Source organism: Carassius auratus, chromosome 30 (assembly GCF_003368295.1).
Source record: "Carassius auratus strain Wakin chromosome 30, ASM336829v1, whole genome shotgun sequence".
Taxonomy (NCBI): Eukaryota; Metazoa; Chordata; class Actinopteri; order Cypriniformes; family Cyprinidae; genus Carassius; species Carassius auratus.
Window position 1 is genome coordinate 16,430,169 of NC_039272.1, and position 25,460 is coordinate 16,455,628.

At 36.2% G+C, this 25,460-nt stretch overlaps 2 protein-coding genes across 12 annotated transcripts in view; one reads left to right on the forward strand and one right to left on the reverse strand.

The window, feature by feature from the left end:
• arvcfb (ARVCF delta catenin family member b) overlaps positions 1–5,193 on the reverse strand; it is a 175,206-nt gene extending 170,013 nt beyond the window's left edge. For all 10 annotated transcript variants that reach the window (XM_026211744.1, XM_026211739.1, XM_026211742.1 and 7 more), the window contains exon 1: positions 5,091–5,193. The gene's annotated coding sequence lies outside the window, so the exon portion shown is untranslated. The remainder of the gene's footprint in view (positions 1–5,090) is intronic.
• Positions 5,194–6,421: 1,228 nt separating this feature from the next.
• Positions 6,422–25,366, forward strand: tango2 (transport and golgi organization 2 homolog (Drosophila)). Of its 2 annotated transcripts, none has more exons than XM_026211755.1 (9): positions 6,422–6,539; positions 7,292–7,423; positions 14,190–14,278; positions 15,347–15,466; positions 18,384–18,498; positions 22,975–23,042; positions 23,224–23,374; positions 24,281–24,385; positions 24,498–25,366. In XM_026211755.1, exons 2-9 carry the CDS (start codon positions 7,368–7,370, stop codon positions 24,616–24,618), a joined length of 825 nt encoding a protein of 274 aa, XP_026067540.1. In that variant the 5' UTR covers positions 6,422–6,539; positions 7,292–7,367; the 3' UTR covers positions 24,619–25,366. The 2 variants fall into 2 exon arrangements, with proteins under 2 accessions (XP_026067540.1, XP_026067541.1); XM_026211756.1 differs by having other exon boundaries at positions 23,227–23,374.
• Positions 25,367–25,460: the final 94 nt, after the last annotated feature.

Below are 25,460 nucleotides of genomic sequence, written 5' to 3' on the forward strand. Positions count from 1 at the left end.
TCAAACTAAAACAGGGTCTTGTTGCCGGAGTATTGTAAACGATAGGCATAAACTTACCTAAAGTTATGCATTCTAAAATGAAAACGCACTTGTGTAAAAGGGCCTTAGAAGATTTATCCCTTGAAAAGCATTTTTAAAATCGGATATTGCATTGGAAATGGCACTTATGGCGGTCTCCTCCCCCTTAGTGGGCAGTGTCAAGTGTTATATTACAAAATGCATTACGGCCTTTTAGAACCAAAACTTTTCATAATCTTGGCTACAAACATATCATTGGAAAGGTCTGAGTCTCAGGATTCCATATTTCATATGACGCCCTAAATAAAATCTCACAGGAACCACAATTTTGAATTTTTTAGACTTCTTAGAACTTTAATTTTTAAGGCTTTAATTTCATACCAACAAACCTGTAGCTTAAAATATTTATCATAAATAAATAGAAATTACATTTTAATATCACATTTTATTTACAGTACATTTAAACTTTTACCATTTTTGATCCTTTAATTCTTTGAAAAAATTCCACTTTGCAATAATCTGCTGATTTTCTTCTTTAATTATCTTTATTTTTTTTATTTTTGATCTAGAGATTTAAACTATATTGCCTACAGTGATTAACAAATTTATAAAAACAAATTTATGTTAAGTTTTTAGCCAGTTTTGTAAGGTTTGTGTCACTGCTGCTTAACTTACAGTACTGGCAATTACCAAAATATTTTTTTAGCTTTCTGTATTGGTTAGTCTTCCAATATGTATAGGCTCTTTAGCTTCAGTAGTAGGCTATTTCTAATGCTATAATATAATTATTGCTGTTATCTATTAAAGAAAGGCAGAAAAAAAAATATCAAGTGCTTTTTTTTTTAAGTTACCCAATTAGCCAGAATGTATACAAAAAATGCCCGCAAGCATGCAAGCTGTTATCAAAGGAGGCCATTTTTTTTTTTAAATATGTGAATAAATACTATTTAGTTGCTTTGGTTTGTTATTTGTCATATAAATGACAATGACATCTTTAGATTTACTTTTTTTTGACAGATTCCTAAAATATTTGTGTTTTATCTATTATGACAGGTGGTCTAACAAATTGTTAAGAACTGTGTTTTCATAGCATTCAGTTGGTACAGTTGTTTGAAGGACATTGGGCAGAATGTGGAATAGTGTGTTTTTGAAAATGGAAAATAAAGAAAATTGTGTGTGTAATCGGCCAACGACTCAATAATCAAAAAAGTCATTAGTTGCTGCCCTAACTGCATTTCGACTATACATTTTATTTTATTTTTTTACAGTATGTGGGTTCCCTGGGAATTGAACCCACAAGATTTTGTGCTGCTAACGCAATGCTCTACCACTGATCCACAGGAACGATGTAGTGAATAGTGAATGACTGAAAGTGTTAGGTGTTTTAAACAACATATACATGTGTGCACAAAATGCCTCTTATGTTCTCACAAGCATCTTGTGAGTTCAGCACTGCAGCGAGATGTCATGATAGACATGAGCAGTTTTCTGCCATCGCTTTGCATGCTGACAGCTACTCTCTTGGCATCGCAGTGACTGATGCTTACATCATTACTATAGCAACCAATGCAGACACACCAGATATTAACTACACAGTCTGAACAAATGGATCAAATCACATGCAAAATGAAAATGCGGACCATCAGACCTAAAGATTGGATTTGAAAACCAAATTGTATTTGGGTATGGTGTGAACAAAGCCTTAGTGTATGTCTGAGTGTACAAAACATAAGCAGGCCTGAAATTAGATTCAGTAAAAGAAAAGCTTACATAATGAAGACACTTCATTAACATATGAAATGAGTTCCAGGCAGGAGGGACTGCGAACTTACATTCCACAGCTATTGTTCCAAAGAACTGAAGAAGAAAAAAAAAACTATAGGGGACTGATAGTCAAGGCCAAAACAAAGATTGAAAGAGAGGCGAGAGAAAAAGAGAAGCTTTAGAGACTACCCATCAAAGCAGAACTCAAACTCTAAAACTTTCACAAAGATTACCATATTCTAAAAGTGAGATATGAAAAGTTGATCAAAAAGCAACTTTATGAAGATTTCCTTCACATAGTTCGTCTTATTAGACACTTCAAAAGGCAACTGACCACCCAGGCAAAATAAAAGGTCATAAATTTACATACCCTTTGTCTGCAGTATCTGCAAAATGTTAATAATTGTACCAAAATAAAAGGGATCATATAAAATGCATGTTATTTTCTCTGAATAAGATTAATTTAGAACATTTAGAAAAGAAAATAATGGTTGTATTTAGAAAAAGGACCCCATTCAAAAGTTTGCATCCGCTTGATTCTTATTACTATAAAAAAAATTACTATCCATAAGTAATCATTAAAAAAAAAAGTATCACTGTTTCAGTAAAAAAAAATGTAAGCAGCACATGTTCAACATTGACAATAAATTTAAAACAATTTCACCAATGAAAAATTGTTTATAAACCAACACTGAGGTCACCGTGATGTGAATTAGGTTGATTAAACGTACCTGACTCTCAACTCTTTATCACTGTGTTTATTTTAGACAAATTTAGTCTTTAGGAGGTCTGAAATTACTGAAATCTAAAAATAAAAATGCCTTCCAATAAGCCTATAATGTATTGTGCGCTTGATCGCCAAGCACTTTACGCTGCTTTTCGGACTGTGAATATACATGTAAAATTCCCTATAATTTGACATCTCACTTAAGATGGACAAACACCCCGTTAAGTCTGCTTCGCAGGGAGCTACCAACCAAAAGGAAACTCATCCCAAGGCTCATCCTGCCTTCTCTGTACAAAAGATCTTTTTGCAAACTCAAGCTCAGCTCTGTCAGCTTTCATCCATCTGACTAAAGCAACATCACAGTGGGATGAACTGCAAAATGTGGGTATGCTCCCCAGTGGCCTGCTTTGCAACACTGTTTTGTCGTTTTATGAACTTACATAAATGCACCAAATTCTCCTCCTGATGAAAGAAGCAATGAAATTACTTTGACAGCTTCCATCCTTGACTCAAATTAAAATAAAGTTTTCAAAAACATGTACAACTTATTGTAATTATAAAATGGAACAAAGGGTAGATCTTTACATAGCGCTGAAATTCTCCTGACAAGCAAAGCTGCTCAATGTGCCAAGAGTGACAGCGCTGCCTAATTTAACAAGCTCCTCATCTCAGCTGGGGTAAGAGAGTTTTAACAACTTTAATATTTCTGACAGTTACGATAACATGCAATCAGTACGACACTGGGCCTTTCCAATGACATATTACAGAAAGTAAATAAGATGTACATGCACTTTAAAGTTAATGATGAGTAGTAATTAGCCAACATGCAAAAGAGGGTTGTGCTTAAACATCACATCAGGCCTAAAAGGTTAAGGGTTAAAGAACATGGTGCATTCTCACCTCACCTATGAAATTGCACTTTGCTTATTAAGGTAAAGTCTCAGAAATGTATATAAGTATAACCTTAAAACTGATGATGACATTTGTTTACATTAATTCATAATATATTGCTAATGCACATCACACTACAAAACATCTCACCAGCTATGTTTTCATATTGTAATTTTGCTTTCACCCTGCACTTAAAAACGATTTTTTTTTAGCAGATGAACGATTAAAAACATAAAATAAAATCAAAACTGACACATGGCTTTAAAGCCCTCAACAATTATGTTCACAGGACATGCTCCACTTTTATTGTAAACATAACGTATTACAAACAACGACGTCTATCGATGTGAAAGCTTATTTTTACAGTTACCGTATCGTTCTTGGTGAGAAAGGGCCGAAAAATCTAGGCTATGATGGTTCTGCAGTGAATTCCAGTGTCAAGTGTAGCTTATAACGTAACAGTGTGAACACCTGCATGGTTACAGTCTAGCAACGTCCACCCAATCATAAACAGCGCCTACCTTACTAAACAATTGTGTTTTGTATAGTCGCAGAAACTTCCAAATGCGTAGTGTCTAGATTTCACATCTTTACCACACACGCCTTTCCAAAACAGGTCGCGTGGCCATCAATTTCGCACACCTTTGTCGTCCAATCAGCGTTACTCACTCATGAATATGCAAATAAGAACGTTCTTCCGCTGTTTATCAATTGTACAGTAAAGGGTGAAATTTTCAAACAAACATGATGATTACCCATGATTCATTAATAACACAGCTTATGTGTGAACAGTGTGAAAAACCCATGATTACGTTTATTTGGGGGGTTTGCTGCAGTGCAAGTTAAATGTAAAAACGAAAAAAAAGAAAGAAATCGCACAAATATTTGATGAACTCCAGCTGCAACACATATTTTAAATCGCTACAGTTATGTAGGCCTGTGGGATTTAGTCAGTAAATGTGCCAAAACGTACAATTTCTATCAAACAGTATGATCCCCAAAGAAATCACTAGCCCAGACAAGTCCTATTAAACAATACAATAAAAATCTACAACTTGGTGCATAAAATATAACAATACCAACTCTGCCAGTAGCACGGTATCTTTGCTACAACTGAAATTGTGCCATATGCACTGACACCAGGATCACCCTTTCTGACAGATGCCGTAGCCTCGGGTCGTATTTTAAATGGTCAATTCCTTCCTCATGAGTAACCGAATCAGAAACACTTTATTCAGATTTGTGCACATTATTCTAAACAATCCCCTTAATTTACTGATCTGGGTGAGAGAACACTGATAAACACATCCTTCTGCATCCTAATCAAAACGACAACGGTCAAATTAAAGGGCTGCATTTCACTAGCAGCTCATTGTGCGCGCGTGTTACTATCAAGCATGACGCGCGTGCCTCAAAATAACGTAGATAAATATCAGTTGTAGGCATGTGATGCATCTTCAAATGCTTTACAGTAAACGCGACATCTAAAACGCACTAAAGCAAAATGTATGTTTAACTACTGCCAAGCAACTGCTCTCAATTGATAGACAGTAAATAGACGAATCGCTCGATCAGTTGAGATACGCGTGAACGCGAATGCAGTAGTTTATAGGGGGTTGCGAAGTAAGTTTCTAAATGTCGAGTTTAAATGATCATAGATAAAGAATACAGCGGCGAACAAGAATCTTACCTGTCTGCTCTCTGTGAGTTGTAGGGACAGCAGCAGCAGCAGCAGCAGCAGCACACACGTTCAACTTGTCAACACTATCAGCGGATGATTCCACGATTAGCTTCAAGCATCTCCGCGAAAAAAATAAACAAATCACTGCTTACTTTTTCGAAACAGTCGTATGATTATTCAAAAGAAATGCCTCATCTTAAATGTAAAAACGGTACTTGTAAAATTATACGATGCTTTCCAATGTAGACAACAAAAACCCTCTCAGTGTCATTGGATTCTTCCAAGGCAGGCTTTGCACACTACTACAAGTGCAGCGCATCTCTCTGATACATACTCTACAGAAATATTGCAACGTTTTGAAATAGACAAATCCATGCATAGGCTACCAAACAAGCAAAACCGAAAAAAAAGAAACGAATTAGCAAACATCAGTAACATATAGGCAAGTGTGCGTCAGAATTATATATATATAAATAAAATTAATATTGTTTTTAGATTATAATACACTGTTATTATCTAAAAATAATATTTCTTTAATTTCTATCATTTCTACTTGATATGTAGGCTACTGAATATGAGAATGAGGGGTAGTCAGTCAGTTTAATCCTATTGGATGCAGTTGTTGTATGAGATGCAGTTTTAATATCACTGGCAATATAATAATGAGGAGTAGGCCTATTATTTGAGAGTAGTATCAGTATTGTTTAAAGTATAATTAAAGACGCTCCTGTTTATTGATTAATGATTTCATTTTCAATGGTTACATCACTATCAACAAAATAATATCTCTTCCAAAATTATCAAATTATCATTATAACAATAACATTATTATGATTAGTGCTAAACAGTGTTGGAATCCAAATCGATGACAAAAATTTTAAACTTAGTTCATTCTTGCTCCAATATAACAACTGATTATATTATTATTAATATATTTTTTCCTCACTTTATCTTGATTTTCTCCACCTCAGCAGGTTACACCAGAATGACTGAAGAATGATATCGTGATGGTACACGGACTAATGATTTATTATTAATATCTGTCTATATCGGTCATTTATAATGCAATGTTGAATCAGTATGTATTAATTTAATGATATGGAATATTATTTGCATATTCAATAAACAATAATTAGAATAGTCCAGAAACTCACTCCTTTTTTGACAACAGTTGAGAGGTGACAACAAGCGAACGCGATTAAGATTCTGATCCGGGTTCAGTTTTAACTTCTAAATAACATTATGTTTGAAAAATGAAAATAAACTTTTGTGAACGGTTGCAATGCTGTGGGCGGTCCTGTCCTCGTTTTCATGTCTGGTTTTAGCCAATCAGCTCCGGACTTCTCTGCAGACGTCAATGCGAGGTTGGTTTAGCCCTTTGTATTAGCCTCCTGTGCTTTAAGTTGCCTCTTACGGTAGCGGCACAATGAATTATGAGCATTGACAACATATGGATCCGTAAGTAACATGTCGCATAACCTGTTATAAACTAAAGAGAAAACAAGTTAGATTTTTTGTTCGTTTTTGTTAGCTGTCTAACGTACCTTCAATTTATCCGACCGGTTAGCAAGGTTGTTAGGCTACTGCTAGCCTGCTGTCAGACACTTCACAAGCCTGACTTTAAACCTACTAGATCATTCTCTATGGATAAAGCACACTGGGGAACAATGACAGCTGCGTATAGTTAATCTATGTCTAATACCATACGTTTATACACATAACATTATCTTAAAACGCTTATTGTTACCTATATGTATATGTATCCGAACACTGTCAGATTATGCAAAAAGTGCCAGATATGATTTGTGATGTGACTGTGTATGATTGTTTTCATGTATGTCTGTGTTCATAAGCTAACATGTTTTCAGTGTAAATTGGCTGGACTCTACAATGTTCTTAAGTATAGATTAGTTCCACATCACAACAAATGTGTGTTCCATGTGTTCATCGCTATTCAGCACAATATTTTTTTGTAAGATAAATAGGAGACCATGGTTGTATTGTTACCATGTGGTCTGAAATATTAATACAGATTCTCTATTCGATTACTGTTTCATTTTATCCTCAGATTGGGTTTTGTTAAATGCATGAGCACTGTTGCTGGAATAGTTTGACGGATCCCCTTCAAAGTTGTCCTCTGTGCTTACAAGCACAGCTTTTGTCTCCTCTCATCCAAAATTAATTGTCTCATTCTCTCTTTCATCTGGTAGTCTAGCACATAGCACGTCCCATCTCTGAACTCTGACCTCACTGTGATTGAAAACTCCTGCCATCAGTAACCTCCTCATGTGCATCATCTTCTTGAAGTTTGACCCTCGGCCTGCATCCAAAAATGCCTACAGGTAGTGCACCTGCTCCCAGAAGCTTTATTGTCTGTGTTCATTGCAAATAGTAATAGGGAAAGTTCTTGCAAATGTGTGGGAACAAGCTGATGCTGAATCAGGGAAAAGCAAATGTTTTCAGTTACAGATGACATTGTATAAATGCACACTGAGCCATGATTAATTTATTCCACAGATGGGAAAAAGGAAAATAGGTGTTATTATTAGTTGCTGTGATTTTGCCAAGTAAGATATGTTCCTGGATCAACAATCCCTTCCCCTAAACCTAACCCTACCCATAATTTAAAAATCAGTGTGATATGATAGCTAATTAACAAGGCCGCTGAAGCACCTAATCCTGATCATAAACCTTAAACAGATATTTCCTGAAAAGTTAACCCTCTATTCTGACTGGTTGATTGGAATGTTGTTCCAGGATCAACAAGGATATTGATCCAGAAACAAGTACTTGGTAAAATCACTCTCATCAGTATTATTCACCTGGTCATGTGATCTCAACATGTCGGTCCCCTTGAGGCAACCTTTTCTGTGTGTAGTAAAACCTGTGATTAGCCCTTTGTACTTCAGATAAGTGAAGCCTGTGATTTTACTCAAATTTACTGACTTATCTCCCAGAAACCCGGATGTCAAGTCCCGTTCTATGCTTCGGTTAGATGGATTTCAAAAAAAGAAACTAAAATAAACTTGTGAAGCTGCGTCATTTACATTTCACCAGGTTAAAATAATATCTCAAGCTTTATGCTTGATTTATTTGTAACACATTAACCTTTAAAACATTTTCCGCTTTCTCTTTCTGCGAATTGTATGGTGTAGAGATATGACTGCACGCAAAATACTATCAAATACTACAACGCAGCTCCATTTTTCACGAAAGATGGTTAAAAAGGCACAGGAAAAAAAATAAAAATGAGATATATATACGACCTGCCAAATGCTGGCCAAATCACAGAGATGTTGATTGGCGTGGGACTAATATTATCCCAGGACCTCAGTGTTCGGCGAAATCTGGTAGGTAATTTGCGGGGGAATTTTTACTTAAAAAATTACAGTCATGGCCGATTCGCATGGGATTAAGATCAAAGACAACCTCCGCAATTATTACAAATGACTGGAGGTCACCAGGTAATACTAATCCCATGCGAATAGGGTTTAAGACAAGACATGTTTTTTTATCACATGATTAGAATCTTACATTTAGAAGAAACATTCTATATATATATATATATATATATATATATATATATATATATATATATATATATATATATATATTATTAGGCCTGGGCGAAAAATCGATTGAATTAATTAATATATTCGGTATTAATATATATATATATATATTATACGCACACACAAAGTTTTTACGGTCACTTTTGATAAATTTCTTGAATCCTTGCTAAATGAAAGGACATTTTACTGACTCCAAACTGTTTGAGCAGTTTTTGTTTCAGGAAAATGATTTGTTTTATTTACATTAAGGTTACATTAAATCCCAGGTGGCTTTATTATATCATTGCATTTAGTCTAACCTGTAATTTTGTTCAAAATGTGGTGGGCATTTACTGTAAAATGCCAGAAAAACAATGAATGTGCATTACTGCAATAGTGTTGTGGTTACCAAGCTGACGAACTAGTCCCAGGTCACCTATACCACAGTTTAAGCTGACAGTCCCTAAAGGATATGCCTCTAGGTCAGGGTTTGCCAAATGTCAGGAGTTTCTAAAGAGCTAGAGAGAGCAAAGTCAGTAATTTTTTATTTTTTTGTCAATAGCCTGGTGAGCAATGAATCATGTGTATGTACTGTAATCAATTTGCATGTGCTAGTGTTCTGTGTCTCCTTCCCCTTCAGTGCAGAGAGGTTACTTTTGTTAATACTGTCAGATTGAAACATGCTACTCTAATCAGGATTATTGCCCAGCAAGCTGTAATTTGATTATCTAATATTGAGTCAGTCACAGTGGTTCAGAGTCACATGCAGATGACTCAAGCCAGGCTGTAAAATCTAATCAATGACAACGTGTCTTGAAGGTTGTCTTGTGATGCATTGGTTCCTCAGATTTAGGAATCAACTTAGCATTAACTTGCCAAAATGTACTAAAGTCAGGTAAATATGTTAACAATATTACAGAATACAGAGTGCATTTCTGTTTATATTGCAACATGTAACCTAGCAACATTATAATTTGCTTGGATCCACCTAGACCAGAGTACTGTCTGTATACCCAATGGGGTGCTTGAGCAGATCTAAGGGGTATTTAAATATGTTTTCATTTTGTATTTTTCTGGAAGCTGTGATTTTTAGGATTTAGGTTTCTGTTCTATAGAATGTTTCTAAAGAAACAGCATTTATTTGAAACCGTAATCTTTTGCTATGTTTAGGCCTGTGAGGTTAACGACTTTTTGTTGTGCGATATATTGCCCCAAAAGTAATTGCGATAATCGATATTATTGTCATTTTAAAGACCATTTTATGCCAATGAATATAAAATCATAATGTAACAACATAAAATGCAAGAAGGCCTACACACTTCCAAATGACAACAAACTTTAAATTTGTGAGAATATTTAGATCATGGGAATTAATCTTAAAAACAGAAATGCCTTTGATTAATGAGGATTTCTGTCACAATACCCAAAACAAGTGTACAATTATTACAATTATTGGAAATCAGCGTCTCTTTTTGGAATGATTTAATCTTCGTCATGTTAACCTCTGACCTCACATTCCCAGCCAGCAGCCCTTTGAGAGAAAACAGGCTGGAGGTCTTGGTTAGTTTACTTATATGTGGTTGTGATGATTTTGATGTCACTGAAATGGTTCCACTTAACGTAACTTAATATTTTATCTTTGGAACAAATGGAGCCTGTCAGAGAGGCTGAAAGATCCTGAAATACAACATAGTCAGAAATTTTAGCTATCGATCGTTTGGATGAAATAAATTTTGTTTCTGCTAGTGTGCAACTGTAAGAGACACAGTATAACCTAGATCTGATATTCATACTCATGACATATCTTAGCATTGCCATGGTGCTCATTTATTTTTCCTTGATGACGTGGATGTTAAAAATATTAAAATGTTTCAGTCGATCATCATGATGCTTTGCTACCATGATGCTAACACAGACATGATGGAATGAAACAGAAACTGAACTTGAGAAACACTCACTATGTATATTAAGAAAGTAAAAGTGTGTGCAGTGAAATTCATGTTTATATGTGAGTCATAAAAAATTACTTTGGAGTAACATACGGAAATATACTTGGCATTTAAGTCTATTTCTGAAGTCTATTTCAAAATTCAAGGAAACCTTTAAAGGTGAGGTGTGCAATTTCTTTTATGTTAAAATGCCTATGTCTTAAAGTCAGTATGAATTGCTATTCGTAACCCATTTTACTTCCATAATGTGACATATACCTTAATGTTCAAAAGACTGGGGTCAGAAAACGTTTGGATTTTATTCTTTTTACATTGTTCCAAAGATTTTATGTTAAATAAATGCTTTAATGCTAAATTTACTGAACTTGTAATCAAATAAGTATAGCCTTGATGAGCATAAGAGACTTCTTTCAAAACCATTTAAAAATCTAGCTGACTGTCTCTCTCTCTCTCTCTCTCTCTCTCTCTCTCTCTCTCTCATAAAGAGTTTCTGTCTGTCTGCATCACTCAGGGACTCCCTTCTTCTCTCTGCATCTGCCTTTAACTTCTTTTCAGGTCTTGTCGTGTCCAGTCATCTTTTTGCCATTTTACTGTTTCAGTGAGAAAGAATATCTCTCCATTTAGGCTGACAAAGAGGGTGATAACCTTGCCCAAGGTCTGGCGTAATTGACATTGTCAAGCCAGTAAGTTGTTTTCAGATGGAGAGGAGCTTTTCTGCTTTGCAAGCTGTCTCCAGTACAGAGCACATATATTCCTGGGGTGCATCAACCATTGCAGATCAATCTGCGAAGCCTCCAGGATATTGCATCACTCTTTGTCTCTCCAGTTTTCTTTTTCTCTGTCAGCCTGTCAGGTTCCACAGGCTGGAAATACAGTGGACATTAGACTCTCCATGCTGTTGTTAAGCAGTTAGTGCAAGTTTAGCCTTTTCTGTAAGCATGGCCAGCAAGGCAGAATGATAAACCTGTGCTCCTGAAAAATGAGCGGCTTATCACAAATAACTTTTGACTGTTTTTCTTTGACCTGACAGTTTACATTCACTCAACTGGCTGTGTTTACATTAATGACCCACCAAGGTGCATAAGCTGACAGTCATCTCTATCTATTGTAAAGTTTGACAGAATTTAAAGTAAGGCCCACTGGCCCAGAGCCCATGTTGAGAGAATTTTGAGCCATTTCATTTTACATTCGTTGTTGTACTTCCATTTTTATGCCTTGCAACCTTGAGGTTAGAGCTTTACTTTAAGCTAGTTTAAATAATTTTTCTCATTGACTCATTTTCAAATTATTTATTTAAAATTTAGCGTAAATTATGTAGAATAAATATAAATGACTTAATTTATATAGCATGTTATTCACTTCTTTAAATGAAATAGTGTGCTGTAATTAGGGATGTAACGATGCATTCCGAGCCGGTTGAAAATCGATAATAATATGTGACGATTCGTGTCGGTTGAGATGTTAAACGAATCACGATACACGTTTAGGCTGGGCTGGCCCCCCGTGTCAGTTGTTTTGCCCACACTTTGAACTTAGCCAGCCAAGCGGGTTTGAGTGTGCCCCGCGTGAGCCGTTTGTTGGGCAGAGTGAGGCGTATTGCTGCCTTTTTTCACCGAAGCTCCACAGCCACAGCTGCGCTCGCAGCCAAACAGATACTGTTACCGCATAAGTTAATCATCAATGTCGCTACGCGCTGGAACAGCAGTCTGGATATGAACGAACACTATCTCGAACAGAAAGCGGCTGTGACAGCAACTCTACTGAGCAACGACGTTCGACGAAATGTCCGTGACATCGATACTTTGGATGGCTCAGACATCCATGATGCGGAGGACATAGTGAAGCTTCTAAAGCCACTCAAAACGGCCACCACTGTGCTGTGTGACGAAAAATTGGAGGGACTTTCGATGAACCAGTTGCACAGCACATCAGTCAGATTGATGCAGAAATGAATAAGTATAGAGCTGAAACATCCATTTCCCTCAATAGCTGTCCAAGTGGTGGAAAGAGAATGCTAGGCTATACCCACTGCTATCCAGTATAGCAAAAGCATATCTCTCCACACCAGCCACCTCTGTCCCTAGTGAAAGGGTTTTTTCATCAGCAGGGGACATTGTGAATGTGCAGAGATCTCTGCTTTGCCCAGAAAATGTGGATATGCTGATATTTGTTAAAAAAAAAAACATCTAAAAAAAATATATATATATATTCTAAGCTAGGAAAGAGCACTGGCAAAGCCTTAGTTTGTTTGTATTAAAAGATTTATTTTATTTGTATTATTTATTTATTTTAACATTTCAATTTAGTTTTGTTATTTGACAAAGATATTTCAGTTTCAGAAAGAAATGTACAGCATTTTGTCTGCATGAGTGAGAATGAAATAATAAAAGGAAACTTTTTCATTGATCTTTCTTAAATCTCATTTTGTACAAACAATCGTGAAAAAATCGTATCGTGAAACTAGTATCGTGAATCGTATCGCATCGCGAGTTCAGTGAATCGTTACATGCTTAGCTATAATACATGTCAGCTTTATATCGGCCGCCCTGCTCTCTAAAATATCAGCCATCAATAATGAAATCTGTATGGAATGACCAATACTCAAAAGTGTTTGAAGGGACATTGTGGTGCTCTCGTGAACCCACGTCGAAAACTGACACGGAAGGGAAGAAATTGTCGAGTAAAATAATAATTTTTCTTTTCTTTGTGCACAAAAAGTATTCTCTTAGCGTCATAAAATTAAGGTTGAACCACTGATGTCACGTGGACTATTTTATTATGTTCTTACTACCTCTCTGGGCTTTTCAGTTGTGTTTGTGTCAGTGGAGGCTAAGAAAGCTCTCAGATTTCATCAAAAATCTTAATTTGTGTTCTAAATATGAACAAAGGTCTTACAGGTTTGGAACAACATGAGGGTGAGTAATTAATGACACAATTTAAATTTTTTGGTGGTGTATCACTTTATATTTTAATCATTTCAATCTATAGTTGCCTATAGATTTATAATTCTTCAATTTGTAAAAAAAAGTATCCTTGCAGAATGCATGACTGACATTTCCCAGCTACCTGACATCTCATAAACCCCAAATTACTTAGTTCAGCATGCAAAGGTATAAATAAATATTTCATTACTGACAGAGAGGCTTCTACAGAGCATCAGGCCTGAGCAGAGACAATAAAGCCACACACAGCAGCTTTCAACATCACAGCTGAGTCTTCTCTGGGCCTTAGGTGTGAAGCTGGCACAGCATCCAGCGCTCTCCTGGGATCAGCCTGAGATAAACACATTTAGGTGCACATGTGACCTACTGTATGAGCCCATTCAACAGTGCCAGCCTCCTTCTCTCCCTCTCCCACAGGAAGTCTGACTAAAAATCAGCCCTTTATTGGTTAACACAATGTCCATTAACTGTGGGTAACATTGCAGGTTTTTTTATTTATTTATGAGACCATAAGGTTGATTCTAAAGGTGGTTTGTTATAGTGATGTGTGTGCTATTATAGAAATGAAGTTTTATCAGTATTATCAGCATTGCATTGGAAGGATGCTGTGAAAAAGAATGTGTGATGTCACCTTCATCTTTTTTTTTTTCTTTTTTTTTTATGCAGGCTTATTCTGGCTGCTAACAGAGATGAGGTCTACAGCAGACCATCCAAAGCTGCAGACTTCTGGGGCAGCAACAATGAGATCCTGAGTGGTAAATATCACTCCTATTTTTCAGTTATTAGAGACATATTTAATATCCAAAGTTCAGGTTTTTTTTTTTTTCTCACCAACATTCTGCAAATTATTGTCTTTGCAATGTCACTGAGGAATTCAGATGGTGATTTTTATGTCAGCTTTAAAGAGTTTTTATGAACTGCAAATAGAGTTTCTGCAGTTTAGGATGAACAATGGTTTCTTAAATAGTCTTTTTATTGTGTCTCACAGAGCCAGTCATTTGACTATCTGCATGAAATCTCTGGCATCATGCCCTAGTAGTGCAAATTCAGTCATAATCAATCTGACATTAGAAGAGGAAAAGGTAATCATCCACGTTTGATTAAGTGTCCATTATCAGGATTCAGCTGACCACCCATAAGAAGAACTGTTTAATTGACTGATGACCCAGAGTCTGCTAAACAATACATCAGTCATTCCCCTGGCTCCAAAAGATCATGAGGCTTTTGATTTGTTAGTTTTTCTGTCCATTTTCTGCCATTCAATCCTTGGATCAGACCGAATTGAATGGTTCATGGGTGCTTTTAGTGTAGTGGTGGAAATAAATTTTGCTGCAAACAAAGAAGCATTTTTCTGTCCGGAGGAGTGAAGTGTAGGGTATGGATGAAAAATGTTGGAGTATTTTGGTGAAGATGAGAAGGCCAGGTGTTTTTAAGGATACTAAGCTAAATGTTACCGTTATTAACGGCCTATTCCTTAACATGAATCACTCTGTGGTTTTGATGTGTAGTTTTGCATGAAACCATCTAGCACAGTTTTCTATTTTTTTATGGTAGAATTTAGTGATGTTGTTCAGAATTTCTCCTCTTTTCAAAGCACTAGACCGATCAGTGTTATTGGGCCTATAAAGTACTTTTTCTTTCTTTTCAGTATCAAGATGAAAAATATTATTCGTTACTTTCAGTTCAGATCATTCTCAGTGAACATTCCAGAGCTGTTCAACACATCTAAATCCGGTTCTCTTGCTGGTTTTATTATTATAGCCAGTAGACAGGATATAATGTCACATTAAAACACAATGTGACTTTTTGTTTTCTGTCATTAGGTCTAGACCTGGAAGAGGGGAAAGAAGGCGGATCATGGCTGGGAATTAGCAAACGAGGGAAACTGGCGGCACTGACCAATTACCTGGAAGCACGGCAAAATCCAGATGCTCAGGGGAGAGGTAGTGCAGATCTTTCACCCGTTTGTATTAAAGTACTCTACTATTACTGAGCAATTGACTAGACACACTTAATCAATGTATTACCCTGACAAATTACTCTTAATAGTAGCATAATTTACCTTTTGAAAAGCCTTCATCGTCAATCTACTTTCGGTTCAAGTAAGCAGACATGCAGAGATTATTTTGCTGCATTATTTTCACCCTTAATAAATAATTAATATATATATATATATATATATATATATATATATATATATATAGTCTTCTATACATGCACACCTCCAAATCTTTTTTTTTTTTTGTTTTTTTTTTTTGCTTATAATATACAAACATAAAGCTTAAATAAATTTTACCAAAGAACAGAAGTGCTGAGAAAGTAAAAACAGCAAAGGGGCTTGTACAAAATGCTTTCTTACAAATAAAAAATAAATTAGATTTTCAAATCAGCAAAAGAAATAATAGAAATATCTAGATTCTTAAATTTTTCTAAAGAAGATGTGAGTGGTGCTTGGCTATGCAAAACTCACACATGATGATAGAAATGGCCACATTTTTCACAATTTCCTATAATAGTTCATTGTCGATATGGCTGGGGACTGGACTAGAAATCTTTCTCCATATTATCAAGTTGTTGCTTTATGGTAGTTAAGTTGTGGTCACATGCTTGTGGTCACATTAAAGGGGTCATATGATGCAATTTCAAATTTTCCTTTCTCTTTGGAGTATTAAAAACTGTTCATGCATAGATAAGATCCCTAAAGTTGCAAAGACTAAAGTCTCAAACCCAAAGATATATTCTTTATAAATGTTAAGACTCACCCACACCCTCCTAAAACCCCTCATTTAAACACGCCCCCACATGTGTATGTCACAATGTGGGAAGATTTGCATAATGCTGCCCAAATGTTCACGCAAAGAAAGAAGGCATAACTTGAATTCTCTCTGTAGTCTTGTTGCTGCCGCCATGTTGTGGAGACACTCTGTGTTTCATTGTGGAAGCGAAAATACTTAGTTTGGCCTTCCAAAAGAGGACGCAACTTGTAAAAACACAGTATAAGTCATTATAATCCATAATTATGTCCCCACTGGATGTAACAAATGGCTCGTTTGTAATGGGTTTTTATCGTTTTTGTCTTGTCGCGCCAGTGTCATTCCTGGGACCCCCATCACAGTATGTCAAGGGGCGTAACAATTCCATTACACGCTTGAGGTATTCGGCCAATCACAAAGCACTGGATTCTTGTTTATACTTGTTGTTTTAATGTGTCCTGCAAAGCACTTTGTTCAACGGTAGTTGTTTTAAATTTGCTATAGAAAGGTATTAAGGACTTCGTACTGTATTTAAGCATGTTTCTATTTTTAGGCAATCTGAGGGGTGGTTAGGACATTGCTAGGTGGTTTCTAGGATTTTCTGGGTGGTTGTTAAACCATTTAAATCGCAAGAGCCCATGACTAAGTCTCTGTTCCCTGGATAGGACTTAGGTCCCTCCGTCTATGATGGTTTATGGAAATTTCCTGCTGAATAAATTGCCATTTTTAAAATGGTTGTTTTCTAAGTGATATACCCAAAGTAATGACTCATAACTTCGAAACTATAATAATAAGAGGCATATTGTAGGTATTATTTGATAGAAAACCTTTTTTATTTAGAAAATAAATTTGTATTACATTTGGACTTTCTCATGCTGAGAAACCTCTGATAAAAGACAGAAAATAAATGTGCTCTCAAGGGAAATTTCACTTATCTTTGTTATTTGACATGCAATATCTCAGGAAGGAAATAAGGTAGGAAGAAAATTTGTTCTGGATCAAATTGTGTGGTGATAGACTCCAGCATCCATTGGTAGAGCTTCTCAACCTTTTTCAATATCAAAATTTAGTTGCATCTGCAAGTTGCAGGTTTTCGTCTGCGAGCACCACCCGATTGTCTTGTCACCTAGCCCAAATATAGAAGTAGGTGTTGCTAGACCTGACTCTAATATTTAATATCTAATTTGCACGATTGTCAAAATGCAGTGTACTATCAAACGTTTAGGTGAGATAAATATATATTTTTGAAAAATGTTTAAAAGTTGCCCCTCCCCCCTCAAATTAAAAAAATCCCTTCTCAAAAGAGTGACCTAAAAAGGGGAATATTTTAAAAAAATTAAATTCAAGCCATGAATAAATGTCTAAAAATCTTGATTGGATCATAACTATTAATAATTCTACATGTCCGTATCGGCAGATACTGCTTTCTGTGATCGACGATTGGTTGATCGGCCTCAAAAATCCTGATCAGAGCACCCCTATCCAAAATGAACCTTTTTCTAATGATGCAGTTTTAGTTTGTTTACATTGTTAACATGCTTCTTAGAAATGTCTTTACTCATAACCCACAATACTGAAGAAGTTAGGCTGAATATTAAGTGGGGTTGCCTTAATTATGTTCTTCTTAATGATTGCTGACATGTTCTCATAAACGCGTGAATATGGGTGGTGAGGCCAGAGATGCGAACAGCTGTTCACTGTAGATCTCTACTCAACTGAACTAGACTGCTTGCTGTCATCACTCCAGTGTCTGTTTAGTCTTCAAGGCCTCTTTATAGGCTGACACCTCACTAGCACTCACCATCAAAAGCATGTCGAACACACCCCACCCCTCTGTTCCAAAGTCATGCCACTAAAACTAATGCAAACAACCCAGCTGTACACAACAGCTGCGTGCCAGAGCCGGAGAAATATGGCTTGGTACATGTTGTTCAACAAATTGCATTAATTTGAGCAATTAGCTCTCTAAATCTGCCTAAATGACATATTTGAGAGGGGACAAAATTAAAATAACCTTCGCCAAGCAGTTCACAACCTATCCCTCATCTTTCACAATCCATGGTTGGTAAAAATTGGATTATTGATATCATTTATCATTTTTACTCAGGTTTCCTGGTGTCCAACTACTTGACAGATAACTTGGACAGTTTCGCGTACCTCCGTAAAGTGTCTTCAGAAGCTCATTTATATAATGGCTTCAATCTCCTTACTGCTGACTTCAGGTGAGTGGTGAAAAGCAAATCTTGTTTGGTTCTTTCCAAATATATATAACCTTGCTTAAAAGGTGAATGCATCGAATAAATCTAATTGATGACTGTTAGTGATTTCCCTCAATTTGAGAAAGCAAGCTTATTCAAACTAACAGGTTCAAATAACACCTAATTGGTGTTTTGATATTTTTCAGCAGTGAAGTTGTTTTATTTGTGAAAGTTGTTGGTGGCATCTATGTTCATAATATAGTTTTCAAACATCTACATCAAATTAATTATTTAGATATAGATATTTCATGATACGATTTTGTTCAAATCAGCCTACTTATTAAAATGCTGTCAAATAATAAAACCTGAACTGCCTTAATTATACTGTTTCAGTATTAAATTATTAATAAATCATAATGTAATGCATTCTTACACAATCGTTCATTTGAATCCAATTAAATCATGTACTTCTAAGCTGTCAGTTCTCTAATTAAAACCACTTGGTGCTATATCAAGCCTGTTTAAAGAGACACAGAGTTTTGAAAAATAGCTCTAAAATTACTACAAGTGAAGTGCCAGCCAATCGTGATCTCACGTTCTTTATCATTTGTTATGAGTATGACATGACAGTGATGATACTGTCTAAGCTCTAGAGTCCTTCGGAAGGACAGCAGGCACTGGTGCCGCCACCTGCTCTCCATATACCAAAGCTCAAGAAGTCTATTTAGAATAGATTTCAAACAGATGGCGTGTTTCCAGCAGCGTGATTATCTCAGTGCATAGTAATTTGAGGCGATTTAAAAAGATGGGTTTCATGATTCCACATATTAAAGGTCAAAAATAATGACGTTTATTGAAATAATTCATGTTTTTGTGTGTATAATATCATAATAATGGTTCAGTGCAGAGGATGTCTATGCTTGCCTGAGGATACATTCACAATGACCGTGACATTAGCTATAGGAGTGAACACGTATACTATAGCTGAGTAGTGGATTTGTGTTTATTTAACGAGATATACTTAAAACCAGTCATAATCTCTCCATCCCTTAGCTTGCTGAAAGGCTGTCTGCTAATTTAGTAGTGTATTACTCAAGTCCATGCTGTCATCTGATGGACTTGAGGGATAACATTTGTCCATTTGTCTCTTCAAGCAAATATTTATGAACAGAAAATACATTGGAAGGCCACTCAGACTCCCAAACCCAGTAATAAAACAGAAAGCAATAGCCATGGGGAGTGTTATTCCTTTGTTTACCCTTTTAATAAACCAGATCATTATTGAGCTTATCGGACTCTCGCTTTCTTTCCTCAGCCACAAAGGACAAAATGATACATGTCCAGATAAACTCTGAGGAATTACAATGGGCATTATGTGCTGAAATCAATACAGCTGTCTTCTGTAAATAGAGACGGCCTTTCCAATAGAATAAAGAGGTTTTGTTTGTTCCTCTACAGGGATGTGACTGACAACACTTATAATAGCCTTTGTGTTTTATGTGATGTTTTCAGCCCAATGAGACATTTATTTTTCTGTTTATTCAGATCAGGTATGGGACTAAAATTCCTCTTTGAGTGTGCTGCCCCCAGCTTTCACTTAAACATTATAAAGATTTTTTCAAGGGCTCATTTCAAGGAATCAAATTGTTCTATATCTTTGGAGATTAAAGGGTTCATTCTACAAATTTCAGAATTTGATTCCCGCAGTGAAAAATGACAATTATTGAAACAGGGCTGCAAAAAGGAGCTCATTCTAGGTCAGATTTTTGTTTTTGTTTTATCTTAATCCATACATTAATGGAAAGCTTGTTTATTCAGCTTTCAGATTATGTATAAATCTCGATTTTGAAAAATTGACACAGATGACTAGTTTTGTGGTCTAGGGTCACGTATTATATTACTATATATTGTGAATGGCATTCATGGGTGTAGCTGGATAGTGTTACTGTTATGGGTGTAGTTAAAATTAGATCCCTGAAAGCTGGTATGAAAGAAGGGTGTGTAACCCTAAAATTTTTGTCTGCTGAGTTGACTGGCTGTTTTAGCTGTATAAGCAGAAATGCCCTTGGCATGGTGCTTAATTCTGGTAACTGAACAGTTTGCTATTTGAGTGTTTAGTGAAAAGAATATTAGTCAAAGCATGTCTCCAGTACAAAATTCATTTGTAAGCATTTATTGTGCTGCATTAATACATCATTAGAAGGCTATTTGGCTCTCATGCCCCAGTGTTTAAAGTCTTTCAGTGTATTTAATGCATTAGTGGAGATAGATAAGGCCATTATTAGAAGATATTGAGTTTGTGCCAGTGTAGATTGCTCAAATTAGGTACTTTGTATAGGCTCAGCTGGTGTGATGGGGAGTTGTGTATATTTACAAGATATATAAACAGTAGATCCAGGGCCCGTATTCATAAAGAATCTTAATGCAAAAAGTAGCTCCTACTGACAAAATTTTAAGAAAATTCTTAGAAATGTGGGCGTTTACTCTTAAAATTAAAGAAAAAATCCTAGTAAAGAAAAAAAGTAATTCAGAAAGCATCTTAACCCTTAAAAGAGTTCTTAAGGTCAAACTTGTTAGGAGCACAGACGAGGACTTTTAAGAGGCTTAAGAGTTTCTTTAGCAGAGGAGAAAATGGCAGAAAGATGAAGAGGCAGAAGAAATGTGTTGCAGACAATGGATGACAGTGAGTTAATAAGACGCTATAGATTCACATGAAATCACTATCGTAGTAAGAGCAGACTGATTGCTAAAAAAGAAGTGAAGAAGCGCTTCCAATCATTGTGTTTATGTAAGTAATGGTTACCTTCAAAGAAACAAAGAATAGCCTTGCATGCAAGGAAATGACTACAAAGAATATTGCACCTAAAACATTTACCGGATCATCAAGATCTTTAAGGGTTTGACTGCAGTCTTCGGGACGTGTCTTCAGGAGTGTCCAGCAAGCACCAGGACAGTCTCCTCCTGAGGAGTCAGCTACAGAATTGTGTCACCATGTATTTTTCCAGCATGATGGAGCACCATGTCACAAACCAAGATGGATAAAGAAGTGGCTCGAAGATCATTCCATTAAAATTTTATATCTGTGGCCAGGCTACTCTCCAGATCTCAATCCCATAGAGATCCTGTGGTCAGTCCTCCAAAAGGCGAGTGGACAAGCAGAAGCCCACAAATTGTGATCATCTCCGAGAACTAATAAGGCAAGAATGGATCACCATCTGTCAGGATTTGACCCAGAAGCTAATATCCAGAACGCCAGAGCAAATTGCAGAGGATATGAAGAACAAGGGTCAACACTGTAAATTGACTCATATTTTTTTGCCAATTAAAAGCCTTTAAAACTTATGTTTATCATTGTTTTTCCAGTATACCATAGAAACGTGAAAAAATAATCTACAAATACTGAAGCAGCAAACTTTGCTAAACATAAAATTTATGTCACGGCCAAAACTTTTGGCCATGACTGTAGATGAATGAAACTGAATACAGAGGAAAAGGAAAAAACCTTTTAATTGCATCTCTTCGGTGCACTTAATCCTCCAAAAAAAAAGAAAATGTAGTGCAGTTCAGCAAAATGCCATTAATAAACATTAATTTTTAAGATTCCTAAAACAGATGTGGTTTAACGGAAAGTCAGCATTCTGCATACTTACTCTGCATACTTACTTTATCCCTAGTACTTACACAACGGGGTCTGGTCTCCAGAGTTCTGAGGCTTCTGAAGTCCTTTCCTCGCTGTCTGACGTTCTCTTCATTGTGGTTTGCCATCTCTGCCAAACTGTTCAACCGGCATTATTGATGTCCCTCTCTAAGTGCTTTCAAAAGCACTAAATTGGCCATTTCTCCTTTCATAGCCATCCTATTTTGTCTCCTGGGCCAATAAAACATCCTCTGAAACACACGGCTATATCACCATAGTTCCATCAGGAGTAATGAGCTTCACTGAGGATACATCCACTAGATTCATGTGTATGAAAACAGGAACATGTCTAATCACATAAATTAATGATGGAATGACTGAGCTCATACAAACAAACTGAAAGGAGATTCACTCTCCTTAATTACAGGCTGATTTAGGATGATTTCTTTCATGAGCTGATGAAGGACAGAGACTGTCTGTACGTCTATATATCTGGCTGTGTGTGTGTGTGTCTGTGTGTGTGTGTATCTCTGTCTTTCTCACTGTCTATATATCTGTCTCTTTATATATCTGTCTGTCTGTCTATCTGTAACAAAGCATGTGAAAAATGTGTATTCAGTATAAAGTATACAGTATATGTAAAATAATTGACTTGGGTTTTTTTTTGTTGTGAGTTTTGCTACTTTATTAATTAGGATGTGTTCTACTACATTTCTTTATGCATGCATTGCATAACTATGGGAATCGTTCCTGTGTTTACAGTGACAAATGATGCAAAAATAACTGTAAATATGTGTTTAATTGTGTTTCAGCAGTGAGCACTAACACAATTTATTTTTTTCTCTCCGTGTTGTTGGATGCAGGGCCAATGAAGACACATTGTGTTACTATGGAAACAAGGGCAGTTCAGAGCCCATTCATCTCAAAGCAGGTTTGTTCAGTCCCTCAGTTAGCACTCTGTGTTCAGACACCAGTGGTCTTGCATAAAGCGCTGATGCAGTGTTACACCTACCGTCTGCAATACAGAGCACGTTCGCTCGTTCAGCACCAGATTGGTGGGTGTGTCTCACTCAGAGCTCACAGGAAGTGATGGATGATTGTGTTTGTTTCAGCAGGAGTCTATGGGTTGAGTAACTCTCTTCTGGAAACTCCGTGGAGAAAACTGCAGCACGGCAAACATCTGTTCACCAGTGTAGTGAACAAAACACTGCCCCCTGATGGCTTAATGCACGAACTGCTCCATATCCTCAATAATGAGGAGCTGTAAGTGTGCACACTCCTTCATTAAGAAAATGAGTATTCTCTTGTTTTTTTCTGTTCATCTTTACCTTTCTTCGTCAAACCACCATCCATCCTTTTTGATCCTCAAGAAGCACTTGAGACACAAAGCAAACTGATTTTTAGAAAGTTACTCTGAAGAACAAGCAGTATGATTTTTGAAGTCTCATTTCTACAGGTTTTCTAAGGTGAATGCGGGCAGCATATCATAATGAATTTAGATATTAAAAAGCAGCTCTTAGGAGTCCAAAGCTTACTTGCTTTGATGTTTTACACTTTTTTTTATTTTTTATTACAGATTATTATTTTTTTTGTATTATCACTTTACATTTTTAGAGACAGCAGTGTTATATGTTTTCTTCTTAATAAATTAATTCTCTGCATTATAACTGTGTATCTGTTTGAAGTTATGGAAGTGAGAGCCATCTGATTGGACATTATGGACCTATTTGCATTCATCATTTAATTATGTATTCATCAGTAAGAGGAATTGATTTAAAACCACCTATGATGTTTAAGTAAATAGGCAGTTGTGTCAGTTCTTATATCTTATATTTTCTAAGCTTTGCATTGCAACTATTCAGTTAGTATTAGAAACTAAACGATTAAGTTAGTATATATACTAAGTATATATACACTACATTCAAAAGTAAGTTAGAATATATCACTTTCATCCAGCAAGGATTCATTGAATTGATCAAGTGACAATAAAGCATTTGTAATGTTACAAAAGATCTACGTTTCGAAATAACAGCTTATTGTTTATCAATATTTTTTTAGAAACAATGTGAATACTTGTAGCATTTCTGTGCATTCTAAAACAGCTCAGATCTTAATTTGACTTGATTTGTCACTTAAGAGTCATAAGAATCTCACTTCTGCTCTTTTCAGAAACACCCCGGACCTCGCACAGGAGAGTCAAGGTGTAGGCTTCAGTAAGGCCAGACTCCAAGCCCTGTCTGCAGTTTGTGTGCGCTCACCAGGATATGGCACAAGGTCCCATCGTGCTTTAACTTCTTTCTCTCTCTCTCTCTCTCTCTCTGCACTTTCTAGTTTACCTCCAGTTGTGAAGTTTAACCAGTGTCATATTTGTGTTTGTCTATCCCAGGACCAATACAGTCATCCTCATCGACCGAGACGGAAACGTGAGCTTTACAGAGCGCACCATGCTGAACTGTGACATTACTCAGTGGAGCACAAATAGCTTTCACTTCAAATTGCAAGAATGAGGGCCCGAGGCAAAGAGAAGAAGACTCTCACATCGTGCCTTTATCCAGCCACTATCTGCTCAAGCCACGCAGCACCACTGTTTCAACTAATATGAACGTCAAGACTTAATGCAGACTTTCCTGTTGAAATTGGAAAGCAGCTAATTATTGCTACAGCTCTGTTCCGAGAGGAATCTTGATTTAACTTCTTTTTTTTTTTTTTTTTTTAATTACCAGTGGTTTGTGAGGAGGCCCAGATGGAATCTGTGGACCCAAACCCTAGATTTCCTTCAAATCCATGCAGAAAGGTCTGCAGATTCCATCTGAATCTACTCATGAGGTGTGATTTTTGAGTGCATGTCATTCAGTCTGCATATGAAGAATATAAAATGTTGTTTTATTCAGCTACTGAATCTCATTTTATCACAAACTGTCATTGGCATGGAATGTTGTTGGACAGAATCATTTTGGGAGCAAGATGTCTACTGCCAAAGAAAGTTGTCACTCACAATCACAGAGAACACGAGAAAACAAATGAAAATTAAAAAATGTACATAAACTTGAGCAATGTAAACTGCTATTCAGTGTGGTAGGGAGCCAATGTAATGCCTTTCACCCAGAAACATGAGAGCTACTGCCAAAAAAAAAAATATTTGCGAATGCACAAATTCAGTTGCGTCCACATGCCTCTGAATCTGATATGTACTTACAGTAGAAAGTTGTTAATTTACTCGATTACGCAATGCAATAAAAATACAAATTCACCATATTCATTTTATTTTGGCTGTATTGATGACATATTGTAATTTGTATTAAAATGGGTTTGCTGCATTTAGGCAGACACAATAAACACTTAAACAGTA